A 13,836-nucleotide genomic window follows, 5' to 3' on the forward strand; every position below is an offset into this window, starting at 1 on the left:
GGTCCCTAATATCTGGGATGCTCACTTTCCAGCTGCCAATAAGAGAAGATAGAGATGGAGGCTTTTTTTTAAAGCCTCCAGGCCTCCCTGCCCACTGCTGTAGTTGCTGCAGACAAGGCTAGGTAAGCAGGGAAGAGGTGGTGGGACAAGGCCATGGAGTTCTTTTCCAGCTCAAATTATTATCCAAGGTGGACATAGCAGGAGTGGAAGGTGGCACTCTGTTGAAGATACTTCATATTTCAAATCCTCCCCTGTGCAGCCCACTCAAATTCAGTAGCATTGCTAACCTTCCCTTCTGCATTACTATAAAGTAACTATTGTAGTGTTAGATGAGTTTTCACCATGAGTCATTTAGACATGGGCATTTTATTTCCTCTCCATTCACTTTCATTAAACCTTAAATTAAAAAAAAAACAACAGTACAAGGGTGGGGGAACAGTTTGAAATATTATACAATGATTTACCTCTTTATTTTAGGTGAAAACATGGTGGCATAGCTTAAGAGGGAAGGTTGGACGTATTTTTATATTCCTCAGCAGTCAGTTATAACCCCAGCGACATAGAAGATCTAAGTGTAGTCAAAATAAGCTCAGGACACCTCCGAATTTGAACAGTGAAGGGCAGTGATATCCAAAAATATTGCGAGTTGGTCTTTTATTGGCAAACACTGCCCATATTTTAAATCCACTTAAAACGGAAACCTTTCCCCGATTCCTTTCTTTCAGGTGCAGCTTGAGAGAGGTGAGAAGTACACTTTGAAAGACAACAGCAACCAGGAGAACTGGGTGGTGCAGAACACCAGCAGGGAGACTAAGGCAGCTCCTGCTGCTTGTTTCTCTATCCCACCTCCAGATCTAGAAGCCATAGACAGAGTTAACAGGCAAGTACAGCGTGGTTGGCTCCCACCCACCCCCTGCTTTGTTTGTTTGTTTGTTTGTTTGTTTTTTTAGGACACAAATAGGTGCAAATACATGTTCTGCCTAATCTTTGGAGGTAATGTTATACTGATCGTTATGGGCTTTATAGGAAGACTTGTGAGGCTGAAGCACAGTCACTCCAGATCAGTTCCTTCTTCGTAAAACAGGGATAGCAACATGGTTATTGGAAAATGTGTCTATATTGGGTATAGACACATTTTGGCTGCCCATCTCACATTTGGCTGCCCATATGTTTCCAGGCAGAACACAAAGTGTGAGTGATTACTTATAAAGCCCTAAGCGGCTTGGGCCCAGGGTATTTAAGAGAGCGCCTTCTGCTTCAGGACCCCCACCACTTATTAAGATTTGGTACACCGGCAGCTGCTCCCAGCTCATATGGTGGCAATTCAGGGCCGGGCCTTTTCTATAGCTGCCCCGAGGCTTTGCAATGAACTCCCTGTTGCTGTAAGCACGTCCCCATCTCTAGCAGGTTTTAAAAGAGTACTCCTTTGTTCCATCAAGCCTTCAATCAGCTGTAAGTTGTTTTTTATGGTGCTGGTTGTTTTTGTTTAACTAGTTGCTGTTAACTGTTTTAATGTTTGGTTTTATTATGTAAACCACCCTGAGACATTTGTATGAGGTAGTCTATGAGAGAGGGGGAGGGAGGAACCTGAGATTCCCAAGGTGTGCATGCTCCTGTGGAGCGTGTTATGTGAACTCAGGCATTACCAAGCATCTCAGATTGGCACCGTGCCAAACCTACATGAAGCTGAGACTGGTAATCTGAGATTAGTTTGACAATCATAAAGTTTTCACCTGATCAACCAACATGTAGGAGCCTTGATGATCAAGGATATGTATCCATAGCCTGTACATATTATTATTATTGCCAGCCACCACTGTGAACCAGCCTTCGGGCAACTCAATGAAACACAAGTTTGGGTCAGTATAAAAATATGTTAGTTAAATAAGTAAAATAAAATAACTCAGTGCTTCATATAAGAATAATAATGAGTTATGCTGTTGGAGATATACTTAAGGGAGGGCTTATCTGCATGACCAGTATTCCCTCCCTCTCTGGATCCATGCTTAAAAAAAACAAAAAACACTATGCATGTGGCTTGTTGCCTAGCATATACTCTGAAACAGGAATTTTAATTAGCTTATCTCCTTAAAGCTCCTTACAAGTTGCAAATTGAGGACAATCCATGGGCCTTCGCCACATTTTATACCTCTGCAGCACCCTGTCAGTTGATGGCATCATGTACAATGGCACAATTGATGGCATGTACAATGGCACCAGTTTCTGTTTTAAATCATGCTTTCTATTTCCTACTCTTCAAGCAACCACATACTGTATGTCAATGGGTCTGACACAATATATACTGTAACTATCTCCAGCTAATTCTTAGTATCCAGGTGTCTGGCCCACAGCATTCTGATATATTGCTCTAAGAATCCACATGCAGGCAAAAATGGCCTTAGTGAGGAGACATCTGGATAATTTCTGCAGAGGAAATATAAATACAGGATCTCAGCCATAAGGTAGATGTAACACTATAAAGCACCAAGAAGCATGCATAAATTGCTTCACAAACCCTATTCAGCCCAGTGAATTGACTAAATTGCTTTACAGGCAAACATGTAAGATTACAAGAGGGTGATGCTGATACAATCAGATTGTTGAATAAAATTTGCTCAGAGGAGATAGATATCTTCTTGAACTGATCTTAACCAAGCAGTTTGGCCCCGAGGAACTCCAGGGATCACTGGCTACCCCAAATAATGAAGAATAGGAACACTGTAACACATTAATCACCCTTATATATCCCACCCTTGTTTGCAAACTCTCTTGTTTACATAGCCAGGGTGGTTAAACTGTCATAAAAAGACTTTCCCCCTGCTCTTCCAAAGAGAATTTAAATAGTGGAAATTTTAATTCTAATCACATGATTCAGAAAATATTCTCAGTTAACTAATCCAGAGCCGAATTAATGTCATTCATTCAGAATAAACGATTAACATATGCAATGATTAACATATATGATTTTATATACACCATCATAGATATGCATTAGAGTGGATTAAATGTACTTTGTTTTCCTGCATTAACCACACTGACTCTATGACCAAAAGGTGGTTAAAGGTCAATTCATACGTTACCTGCAGCAGAGAGCTGCTTCTGTGGCTGTTTCTACCTCACCACTCAGATAATGTCTCTAGGAATCAGTTTTCCAGGTCAAGCAATTGATATGGTTACTTATCATGCCAGCTAGCAGTCACAAATATTGGTTCCTACAGATATGTTCCTGGAGCAGTGTTCTTGTACTGCCCAAAACGTATGGATTGGGGCTTTGTAGTACTTAATGAGCGATATACTTAAGGTATAAGCAATTCCAGCCATGGCCTGAAGGCACATGATGCAGGAAACTTGCAGACGCTAAACAAGTCTTGATTCCCTATATATGCCACCTTGAATTTAATCATGGACAAAAGGCAGGATAAACACAGCAAAGTAGGAATGATAAATCGCTAATTTTTGCTAGAGAAAAAACTGTGAGTATGGTTTAATCTGGAATTTTAAAACGTGCTTATATGAATAGCCCACAAGACAACTTTAGTCTTTCTAAGCCCATGTTGTGTAGACCACACATGCTGCAGGGAAGTCCTGTGCTGTGCGCAATGCTGACTTTCTCCTGTAATCCTTAGGTTGGAAGGTGAGCTGAGCACAGTGAAGCAGAAGAGAGCTACGGTCCAGAACACGCTGAGAAGCAGCCACAAGGAGCCAGTTAAATCCAGCCATCAAGGTATGTCAGCATCCTAGCTGTTTTCTGTCTGGAAATTACATGCGGATGTAGAATGACAGGTTGGTTAAGGCACTCTGCCATATTCCCAAGGCGGTTCAGGTTTGCGGGTCTGTTCGTTGTACTGCCTATGCAGGCATCCCTCAGGAACAGAGGTTTGTAGCAGACATTCTAGGAAAGGATTAACTTTTAGAGTAGATATGACAGATGAGTGGAGGGAAGTTTAGGTGGGTGCCAGTTGTGAATCTCTGTATGCAATCTGAAAGCTCCGTTTGCTTTAGTCAACATTAGTTGCCATTCCAGCTCCAGTCAGAAGCGACACCATATCTGAGGCTGACCCCCAAGCTGACCAGTTGCTCCATAAGCTGGACACAATTGATGATGAGTTGGGCCAGGTCAAGAAGGAAATTTTTACCCGCATGAGGTCACCACTAAATTACAGTGACCCTACAGAGGACCTTACTCGTCGGATCAGAGACCAAGAGGCAAGTGCTGAGATTCTGATTGCTCATTTGTCCATGATAGTTTGCTCTCATACATTGGCCAAAGCTCAGCTGTTTCTGCTCTGTGAGAATGAACACCTCCATAAGGGAAAAGAGTGTTTTCTGCTCCTGAAAAGGACCCTATGGTTGTGTTGCTTTGATAGGGACCTCTTGATATGTTTCTATATTGTAAGACTAACTGGGATGAATCCACTGACGTTTCTGTTAGAGGAGGAAAAGTTGTCTTCTAACACTAGAAGCTACTTGATTAAAATTACATTCCTAAACCCCCGCTCCTCTACTCTACAGTATTTTGTAGAATTGAGTCTTTCTTGCTTTTTTGACTTCTGACTGCTTTTCTCTAATGTGAAGATAAATAATTACATCATTTGGCCACATCCATGTGGGTGTTTGGACTAGAGATTCAGTTCATCCCTCATAAAATAACTGCCTCTAGATGGGAATGGGGACATAACCCTATTGAGCTGGGCAAGTTAAAAATGCTGTACACATCATTAAATCACACAAGCCAATATGCTGTGGCCACACCCATTTAACTGGTTTCAAATCCACTGTTTGCTGTGGAGACATGTGTCCCCATCTGAGAACAGTTGTGATCTTTCAGTAGATGTCTGTCATTGTTCAGGGTTTCAAAGTTTAGGATTGCTTCCCCCCACCCAGGGAACAACAAGGAGATTCCAAGCCATAGGAGCAGAGAAAGAAGCTGCTCAGAAGGAGTGTGAAGCCTATCTTTCCAAGAAGCCTGCTGGCACTTCTGCCTCTCAGCTCCCCGTGACTCTCAACAACATCAAGAACAAATACAATGATGTGAAGGTGCTCTCCAGGCTTTATGATGATAAGTAAGTGGCATTGGCAATATTGATTAGCAAAGAATAGAGCCATGTTGATGGTTGGAGGTGGAAGCATCCTCCTAAATGTTTCCAAGAAACGTTGAGTGTTTTGAGTGTGATACAGGGAACTGCTTCTTGCTTTTGTGTAGAATTGAGGGGAAACAGTCTTGAAGTGAAAGGTTGCCCTTTGGTTTTACAATGTTTCCCCCTCTACAGAGCCAAGGCAGGCCTCAATCTAGAGAATCAGATCGAAAACATGGACAAGATCATCAGCACCTTTGAGGCCAAATTATCTCATGATGGTACTATCCCAGCCTCACCCAATGCACTGCAGAACCGTGCCAATGAACTTCAGGTGAGACACCTCTGAATTCAGGATAACATAAACATAGGGAGAGATGGAGCTGGTGTATTTAACCTCATAAATTTATACCAACAGGATACATGAGAAAGTTGATCAGCAAGAAGGCTTTCTCATTTATTCCTGGAAATATCAAATCCACAACTCCTTTGCAAGCTAATTAAAAATAATAATAAAGCTGCAGCTCTTCATTGATTAGTCCTCTCATTGATGGTCTTGGACCAGAGAAATTATGTTTCTGTATAGATATCCCCTTTAAAGTGTATTCCAGCCTTCATCTACCTGGTTTGTCTGCCTAAAATAACTTACGTGCATCACTCTGCATTCCAGTCCCATTACTCTTCTCCTTTCAAAGGCCAAATGTGACTATCTTCAGGCATGAGTAGATTTAAGATATCAGAGATCCAGGTTCTAACAAAGGAATTGGAGTTAACATCAGCTGTCAAGTATGAACACAGAGTGGCTGGATGCCTTGTGGACAAGCTGGAGTTGTAGGAGAACACAATAGGCATGAGCTGTGACCATGGGGTCAGGTCAAATGGAGCTGAAGTGGTCGGGGCAGGCAAGAGCAGTGACTGATGGGGCACATAGCTGGAAGTAGGTTAAAACATGAACATTATCTTTGACAAAAACACACATCATCTAGCTGGTAGTCATTATGGCAAAACTTGTATCTATGACTTTTGCCTCACTCATATACCGAGTACACAATGAGGCAAGAATGGTGGAATGCTCCAAACAATACTGCTAGTACATGTCCCAGGGGGCACATTTGAAATTATAGGGCCAAATGATCCAGGAAAATACTGCAATTATGCTGGCAATTTATTTCCCTCTCGCCCCCTGGTTTAAATAAAATTGCAGTTTTGAGCTGTCTTTTCTCTTTGTAGAAACTGAAGCGAGATTTAGTTAAACAGGAGGACAACTTGCTGAAATTAAACCGTAGCCTCAAGGATGCAGAGCACAGCTGCAGTGCTGTGCAGAACAACTTCCAAGAGTACTGCCCAGATCTGCCTAGGCAGAAGAAGGAGGTCCAGCTCCTTAATGACCGATATCATGCTGTAGCTGATCAACTGGATCACCGGTGAGAAGTACAACACACACACACTCTCTTTCTCTCTCTCTCTTACCCATCTTCCATAAACAAAGTCTTGCCCTGTCAACAGAGAGGAGTGGAGGCCATCAGTTACACAGTCACTCCCTGTAGCAGCCGGCATAACCTGAGCTTGCTTGACATTGCTAAGTAGTTCAGGGCTTTTAAGGGCAACAGAGCTGCCTCATATAACAAGAAGGCTTGCTGAACGGTGGGACTACAGAAGGAAAAAATGGATTCCTTTTTGCCTAGCCAGTCATTTTGCTGTACTATGCAGACGGGAAAAATTCTGGAAATACCACACTACACCCAACTGAACATGCAGTTCAGAAAGAAGAAGAGGGAGATAACTTTAGAGTTTATACCAACTTCCTCATCTTTAAAATCCCAGTAATACTGTGGCCCGTGAAAGAACATGTGTTGCTAATGGACTACGGTAAAGGACAAAAAGCCTCTCCATATATGAGCTTCATTAACTTTTCTGATTTCCACTGGGGGGATATTCCCTGTAAGGTCTCTTGCAAAACTCATCCAAAGCATGAAAGCAATCCTCCTTTCTTTAACCTTGATCTCCACTCTCTGTGCAGGGAGAAGACACTCCGGAACACCAGCCTCACCTACCAACAGTTCCAGAATTCCAATGAGAACCTGATGTTCTGGCTCAACAATCTGCCCAGGTACCAAGTCAAGACCACAGATGGGCCAAGTCAGATCAACTATAAGCTCCAGGCCCAGAAGGTGAGCATTACAACCTTTTCAGACAAGGAACAGGAATAAAGGCTGTTGCCATGCTTCTATGCAGGACTTATTGGAATGAATTGACAAGTATATGCAAAGAAAAAACCTGGGGTCATGCAGGACATTAAACACACATCGGAGTCCTAGAAGAGTAATTACTAGAGTGAGCTCACACATGCATGTTCTTCACTCAATGACTGCAATGTCAAGTGATGCTATGTATGTGTGAAACAGCCACTGCTGAGTGACACCTAAATTGAAACCCCTTTGGGGCAGGGACTTGTTATAATGTTTGTAAAGCATCAGGCATACTGTTGGTACTTTATAAGTAATATAATATTAATATAAATAGTCCTGGATTTTGCCCTAGCTGCTTGTTTCTGTTTTTCCTGCAGAGGCTGGCTGATGAAATCCAGAGCAAAGAATCTGACAAGAATTCCGTAATCAGCTTGTCCCAGAATGTGCAGTCTGTTCTCAATGTATGTTTGTGGAGTTTCTACACAACTTTTGCTTCCAACTGATGAATGAGCACCTCCTTTGACTCTGTTATTATTATTATTATTTTAAAAACAGGATTATGAACTTCAGGCAGGAAAATATCGGTCTTCTCTGGACCCTTCTTTAACTGCTTCATCTGCCAAACGCCTCCGGGTTACCCCACTTCAGGAGAGCATCCAGGCTCAGGTAAGAACTTAAGACCCAGGGTCTGGATTGATTATTTCCTTATATAAAAGGTCCACCACATCACCTACTCAGCAAATTTAGGCTCTTAAGCAACTTACAAAATGTTAAAGCAATATGTTGTTCAAAATAGTTTTAAAATACAATAAAACACCAAAATCCAACAGAACTTCAGGCAGTCAAATATAAAATGAGATAATCCTGATGCAAGCCCTCCTAATCAGGAAGATTCCCCCCCACCCCTATAAGATGCACAGAGGGAGACTGAGAACTGGCCACATGGAGAGGGATGCATTCACACCTGATATTAACAGGCAAGGTTTCCAAGAAGCTATTGTCTGGGAGCTAACCACTGTGAAGAGCTGTGCAAGAAGTAGTTAGTGGTTATCTAGTTCAACCTTTTTCTGTAGTGCAAAACCCTCTATGCCTGGATTTTTCTAACACTTGTGTGTATCGCCTTCACCATAGTTATGTCCTGAGCAGAGGCCCAAAGAGCACTGGATTGAGTGCAAGGAGGAGGACAGGCAATAAGACTGACAAAACATGCTTAGCTAGCTAAAAGCAAGCAATAATTCTCACACTGATGATGTCTCCATTCCTGATTTAGACCAAACTGTGTTCCCCTTGTGCCCACAAAGAATTGTTTGTTCAATACTGTAGTCTAACAGATTTTGGTAACCCAAGTTTAGGGGAAATGGTAGAAAGAAGTGCCGTGATATTGAAATAATGTTCTTGCCAATCCTCTTTAGGAAAATAATGTGACAAAGCTCTACACAGAGACAGCTGCTGAGAACAAAGAGCAGCTTAGCCGGCTGGAATTTGCCAAGAAAGTTATGGACAAGGTATATGTGGAATGCAATGTAATAAATATATAAATAGCCATAGATTCCAGGTAACTTCTGATTCCAGTCTGAAGGATGGTGGGAAAGGTGGTTTGGTTTCTCTCCCATCAAAATATGCCACAAAAATCTTTGAAATACTATCATATTACCACACTAATGGCTTGGGAAATTGCTTTTAGAAAGATAGAAGCCATTATCTACCAAAGCAGGCTGGAGGAATGCCTGGAATTCTCCTTTGTGTGGACCTACCATAATATCCATAATTAATTACCTTGTTCCACTTTAAGTTTGCCTTTAAGCTTGCGTGGTGGTGGTGGTGGTTGGATACTAAAACATCTAGAGAAGAAGGTGGAAGATGCTATCCCTATCTCCTTGCAACAAATTGCCTCAATTATATCTTCTGTTACTCATTTACTCCTAGATCCATATTCTCTATACTCTCTGTCATGTTGATAATGCTGATTTGCTTCTGCTCCATTATCTCTTCTTCCATTCAACTGCTTCTGTCTTTGCTGTCAGGTTCCACAGGCAGCATCTGGCATCTTCTGAAAGCTCTTTCCAGAGTGGGAAGAACCCACAGTTCTGCATCTAGTTTTTTATAAGTTGCAAAGCTGGGCTACTTGTGCTGTGGCAGCTAAAGTAGCATCCCATACCTCCCAACCACCAATTTGCAGTTTTTCAGAGCCCTGATATACAAACCCATCGCCTTAACCACACTCCTTCCTGTATTGGTATAACACTATGGAATTAGTTCTCCAGCCAAATATGTTGGATGCCACCCCACAAAGCCATTTGGAATTATGATGATATGTAAATAGTATTTAAGAATTCAGAGCACTTCATGAACATTATCTCAGTAATACTGACAACAGCCATGTCAGGTAGTATTGAATTGTTATCCCAGTACTGTCATCCCTGTTTTACAAACAGGAGGCTAAAACAGTGGCTTGTGGACATTTGAACTGAGAACGTCCTAGCTCAAAATTATTTTAATCATTATGCTAAACTGGTTCACTAGATAACTACAATGTGACTGCATATCTAAACAGCCAGCAATACAAAACTAGGTCATTTTCATATGAACATTTTTGCTTTTGCTTTCTACAGAAGGAAGTAAATGAGGCAGTGCAGGTGACACATGAACAGGTTCAGCAGTCTGAAAACACAGCCAAATCACTGAGAGAATCAGAAGCCCTGAAATCTCAGCTGGAAGAGGAAAGAAGCCGGAAGACGAGGGCTGAGCAAGAACTGGAAGAACAGAGAAGCAAACTTCTGATGTTAAAGACCCAGCGGCCTATTGAAAGAGTGGAGGAGAAAGAAGTGGTGAAGTACTACAGAAATCCATCCCTGGAGACTGAACTGTCTAAAATATCTCAACAAACTGAGGAAGAACATAGGAAGAGAAAGGCCTTGCAGACAGAAATTGAGATGATGAGCAATAAGGTCCTCCAAATTGAGAAAGATAAGAAAGTTGTGAAACCTCAGTTGCTTACTAAAGAGGTTACGAAGATAGAAAAAGACTCAAGCTTAGATGCCCAAGCAGCTAGACTGAAAGAAGAGATCAGGCATCTCCGGGATAATTCAAGTTCCTCCTCTGAACTTGAACAGCTGAGGAAAGAGCTGCATTTGCTGGAGCAGATGCAGCCAAATATCCGAGAGAAAGTGGTGGTCAAAGAGGTGGTCAAGCTAGAGAAGGACCCAGAGATGCTAAAAGCAGTCAGGACATTGCAGATGCAAATTGATGATGACAGTTTCAAGAGGAAATCTGTGGTGAATACAATAGTGAAACTGAAAATCAAAATTGAAGAGCTTGAAAAGCTGATTAAAACAGCTGAACCTAAAGTCATTGTGAAGGAAGTAAAGCAAGTGGAGCAAGACCCAGAGCTTCTAAAGGAGGCTTCCAAACTTCAGACTCTTACTGATGAGGAGAGGAACAAAAACTTGGCACTAGCAAGTGAACTGACAGAGCTGCAGAGTAAATATGGTGTTGTGGAGAAGCAAAAGCCTAAAGTGGAGATTAAAGAAAGAGTTAGTGAGATATTCCGGCTTGACCCAGAAACAGAAGAGGAGATTGCACGTTTGAAGAGAGAGCTCCAAGAAGCTTCAAGAAAAAGGACAAGAATTGACCAGGAAGTGGAAACAGCCTTGATGGAGCTCAATGTTCTCAAGTCTCAAGCACCCACTGTGGAGTTTAAAGAAGTCATCCAAGAGGTGGTGAAGATGGAAAAGAGCCCCGAGATTCTGAGAGAAATAGACCGGTTGAAACAACAGTTGAATGATCTTGTGAATACCAATGGCAGGTCCCAAGAACAGCTGATCAGGCTTCAGGGAGAACGGGATGGGTGGAAGAGGGAAAGATCTAAGGTCGAAACCAAGCTGGTTAACAAGGAAGTAGTCCGATATGAGAATGACCCTCTTTTAGAGAAAGAAGCTGAACGCCTCCGCCAAGAAGTACGCAATGCATCACAAAAGAGGAGAGCAGCTGAAGATGCTATCTATGATCTGCAAAATAAGTACATGCTTCTGGAGAGGAGAAAGCCTGAGGAAAAAGTGGTGGTCCAAGAAGTAGTTCTTACCCAGAAAGATCCAAAGCTCAGAGATGAGCACAGCAGGCTGAGTAAGAGCATGGATGATGAAGTGAACAACCGTCGGCGCCTCGAACGTGAAGTCCAGCAGCTTCGGGCAGTAGTAGAAGAGAAAGAGAAGTTGCTTAACTTCCAAGAAGACAGAAACAAAAGGCTTGCTTTGGAAAAGGAAATGCGGCAGATCACCTTGAGGATAAAGGAAATTGAGGAAAGCCCTGCCCCAGTTCAAGAGAAAATAATAATGGAGGAAGTGGTCAAGTTAGAGAGAGATCCAGTTCTTGAGCAGTCTAGCACCAACCTGCGGGTGGACCTGGATAATGAGAAGGCTCAAGTGCTGAATGTGCAGAGGGAGTGCAAGAACCTTCAATCCCAGATTGACGTTCTGCAAAAAACCAAGTCCCAGGAAAAGACAATCTACAAGGAGGTAATCAGAGTAGAAAAGGATAGAGTACTAGAAAATGAGCGAGCACGTCTCTGGGATCTGCTAAGCCGGGAGCGAACTGCACGGCAGAATGCAGAAGAAGATATTAGGCGTCTGAAGGAAAAGATTGAGAGAGCAGAAGGCATGAAGAGGACTTGGTCCAGAGAAGAGGTTGACCTCCAGAAAACTCAGAATGTGACAATGCAAGAAAAAGCCAATCTTGAGGATGAGTTAAGGGAACTGGAAAGGCAAAAACAACAGAAAATCATCTTCCTTAGGGAACAGACCAAGCTCCTGAGCCAAAGGACAGAGAATGACAGGCAAAAGAAAATGCAGCTTGGTCAAGAGCTTTCTCGCCTTGAATCAGACATACTTACAGAGAAAGACCAGATTTATGAAAAGGAAAGGCATATCCGGGAACTTCAATCCAGAGTCAACAAGGAAGAACTAAATCACGAAACTCAGATGAGAGAGACGAATCTCTCCACAAAGATCTCCATTCTGGATCCAGAGACTGGCAGGGATGTGTCACCCTATGAGGCCTACAGGAGAGGCATGATAGACAGGAACCAGTATATCCAGCTGCAAGAACTAGAGTGTGATTGGGAGGAAGTCACAACCTTGGGACCCAAAGGGGAAGTTTCTGTCCTCCTTGACAAGAAGAGTGGGAAGCAATACTCCATAGATGATGCCCTGCGGTTTAGGAGGATTACAAAGGAAGAATACCAGCTCTACAAGGAAGGCAAGATCCCCATCTCTGAATTTGCTCTTCTGGTAGCAGGAGAAATTAAGCAGACGTCATCCTTGTCTATTGGTTCAATCATCTCCAGATCTCCAGCTACATCTCCTATGTTCCAACAAAAGCAGAGCTTCTTTCCTCCTGGTCCACAGATGGCCTTCTGTGACGATACTTTTCCTATTGCTGGTGTGTATGACACCACAACTGACAACAAATACAATATCAAATCTGCTCTTGGCAAGAAGCTGGTAGACCCATTGACAGCTCAGAAGCTTCTAGAAGCCCAGGCTGCTACTGGAGGCATTGTTGATCTTCTGTCGCGAGATCGATACTCTGTCCACAAAGCCATCGATAGAGGACTGGTTGAAAACACCTACATGCAGAGGCTGCTGAATGCCCAGAAAGCGTTCACAGGGATTGAAGATCCTGTTACCAAGAGAAGGCTGTCTGTAGGAGAGGCAGTCCAGAAAGGGTGGATGACCAAGGACAATGCCTTTCCCTATCTACAGGTCCAACACCTGACTGGAGGGTTAATAGATCCCAAGAAAACTGGTCGTATTCCTGTGTCAGAAGCTACCCAGACAGGCATGCTTAGCAGTGATTTAGCTATGATGCTGGAAGATGAATCCAGCTATGAACAAGATCTTGTTGACCCTATCACCAAAGAGAAAATTCATTACAAAGAGGCCATGGCTCGCTGTAGGAAAGATCCTCTCAGTGGGCTCCTCCTCCTCCAAGCCAGCTCTGATGGGTACCAGTCATACCAGTCAGCAAACCGTTCACCCACCATACCCCGGTTCAGGCACTGAGGCAAGCACCATTGTCTTCAATCCTCCCCGCCCTCCCATAGCTTCAGGTGCTTTAAATCCTCAGTAGAGCTCAGATACTGTCCCTAGGTGTACAGGGTGCCTGGCACGTATGAGTGTCTATGTGCTATTCTAGACAGCTAGTCTTACTTCCTTATACCAAGGTAGTAATCTGTTTCAAAGGAAAGATGGTGCTGCTGAAGGGAGAAGGGTCTTAGTGCAGGTGTAGACTGTAGGGCAATAAAGGAGATTTTTAAACTGAACAAATACGCTTTTACTCTGTGTCCTTGTCAAGTCTGAAGGGATGTGTGTCAAGGTGCGTTGAACTAGATCATTGCTATGCATGCAATAAAAAACATGAAAATATGTTCAAAGACTCCATTTGTTGTCTTTAAAAATGGGAGCGTTTCTCTTCATTCATGAGAGCATGACAGGGTAGAATGAAGGTGCTGAGCTAAAGCAGGGAACCGAAGGATGTATGCTATAAGACTGCAGAGATCTAACAAAGCAACAGTT

The 13,836-nt window shown here is 42.8% G+C and overlaps 1 protein-coding gene across 10 annotated transcripts in view; it reads left to right on the forward strand.

Moving 5' to 3' along the window:
* The window catches only part of EVPL (envoplakin), a 73,040-nt gene extending 59,352 nt beyond the window's left edge, over positions 1 to 13,688 (forward strand). For all 10 annotated transcript variants that reach the window (XM_053299352.1, XM_053299353.1, XM_053299351.1 and 7 more), the window contains 11 exons: positions 726 to 880; positions 3,627 to 3,724; positions 4,025 to 4,206; positions 4,885 to 5,063; positions 5,271 to 5,409; positions 6,306 to 6,499; positions 7,096 to 7,246; positions 7,642 to 7,725; positions 7,820 to 7,930; positions 8,677 to 8,769; positions 9,877 to 13,688. In XM_053299352.1, coding sequence (XP_053155327.1) covers positions 726 to 880; positions 3,627 to 3,724; positions 4,025 to 4,206; positions 4,885 to 5,063; positions 5,271 to 5,409; positions 6,306 to 6,499; positions 7,096 to 7,246; positions 7,642 to 7,725; positions 7,820 to 7,930; positions 8,677 to 8,769; positions 9,877 to 13,323 — 4,833 coding nt within the window. In that variant the 3' untranslated portion in view covers positions 13,324 to 13,688. The remainder of the gene's footprint in view (positions 1 to 725; positions 881 to 3,626; positions 3,725 to 4,024; positions 4,207 to 4,884; positions 5,064 to 5,270; positions 5,410 to 6,305; positions 6,500 to 7,095; positions 7,247 to 7,641; positions 7,726 to 7,819; positions 7,931 to 8,676; positions 8,770 to 9,876) is intronic.
* Positions 13,689 to 13,836: the final 148 nt, after the last annotated feature.

The sequence above is a fragment of the Hemicordylus capensis genome, chromosome 2 (genome assembly GCF_027244095.1).
Source record: "Hemicordylus capensis ecotype Gifberg chromosome 2, rHemCap1.1.pri, whole genome shotgun sequence".
Lineage (NCBI taxonomy): Eukaryota > Metazoa > Chordata > Lepidosauria > Squamata > Cordylidae > Hemicordylus > Hemicordylus capensis.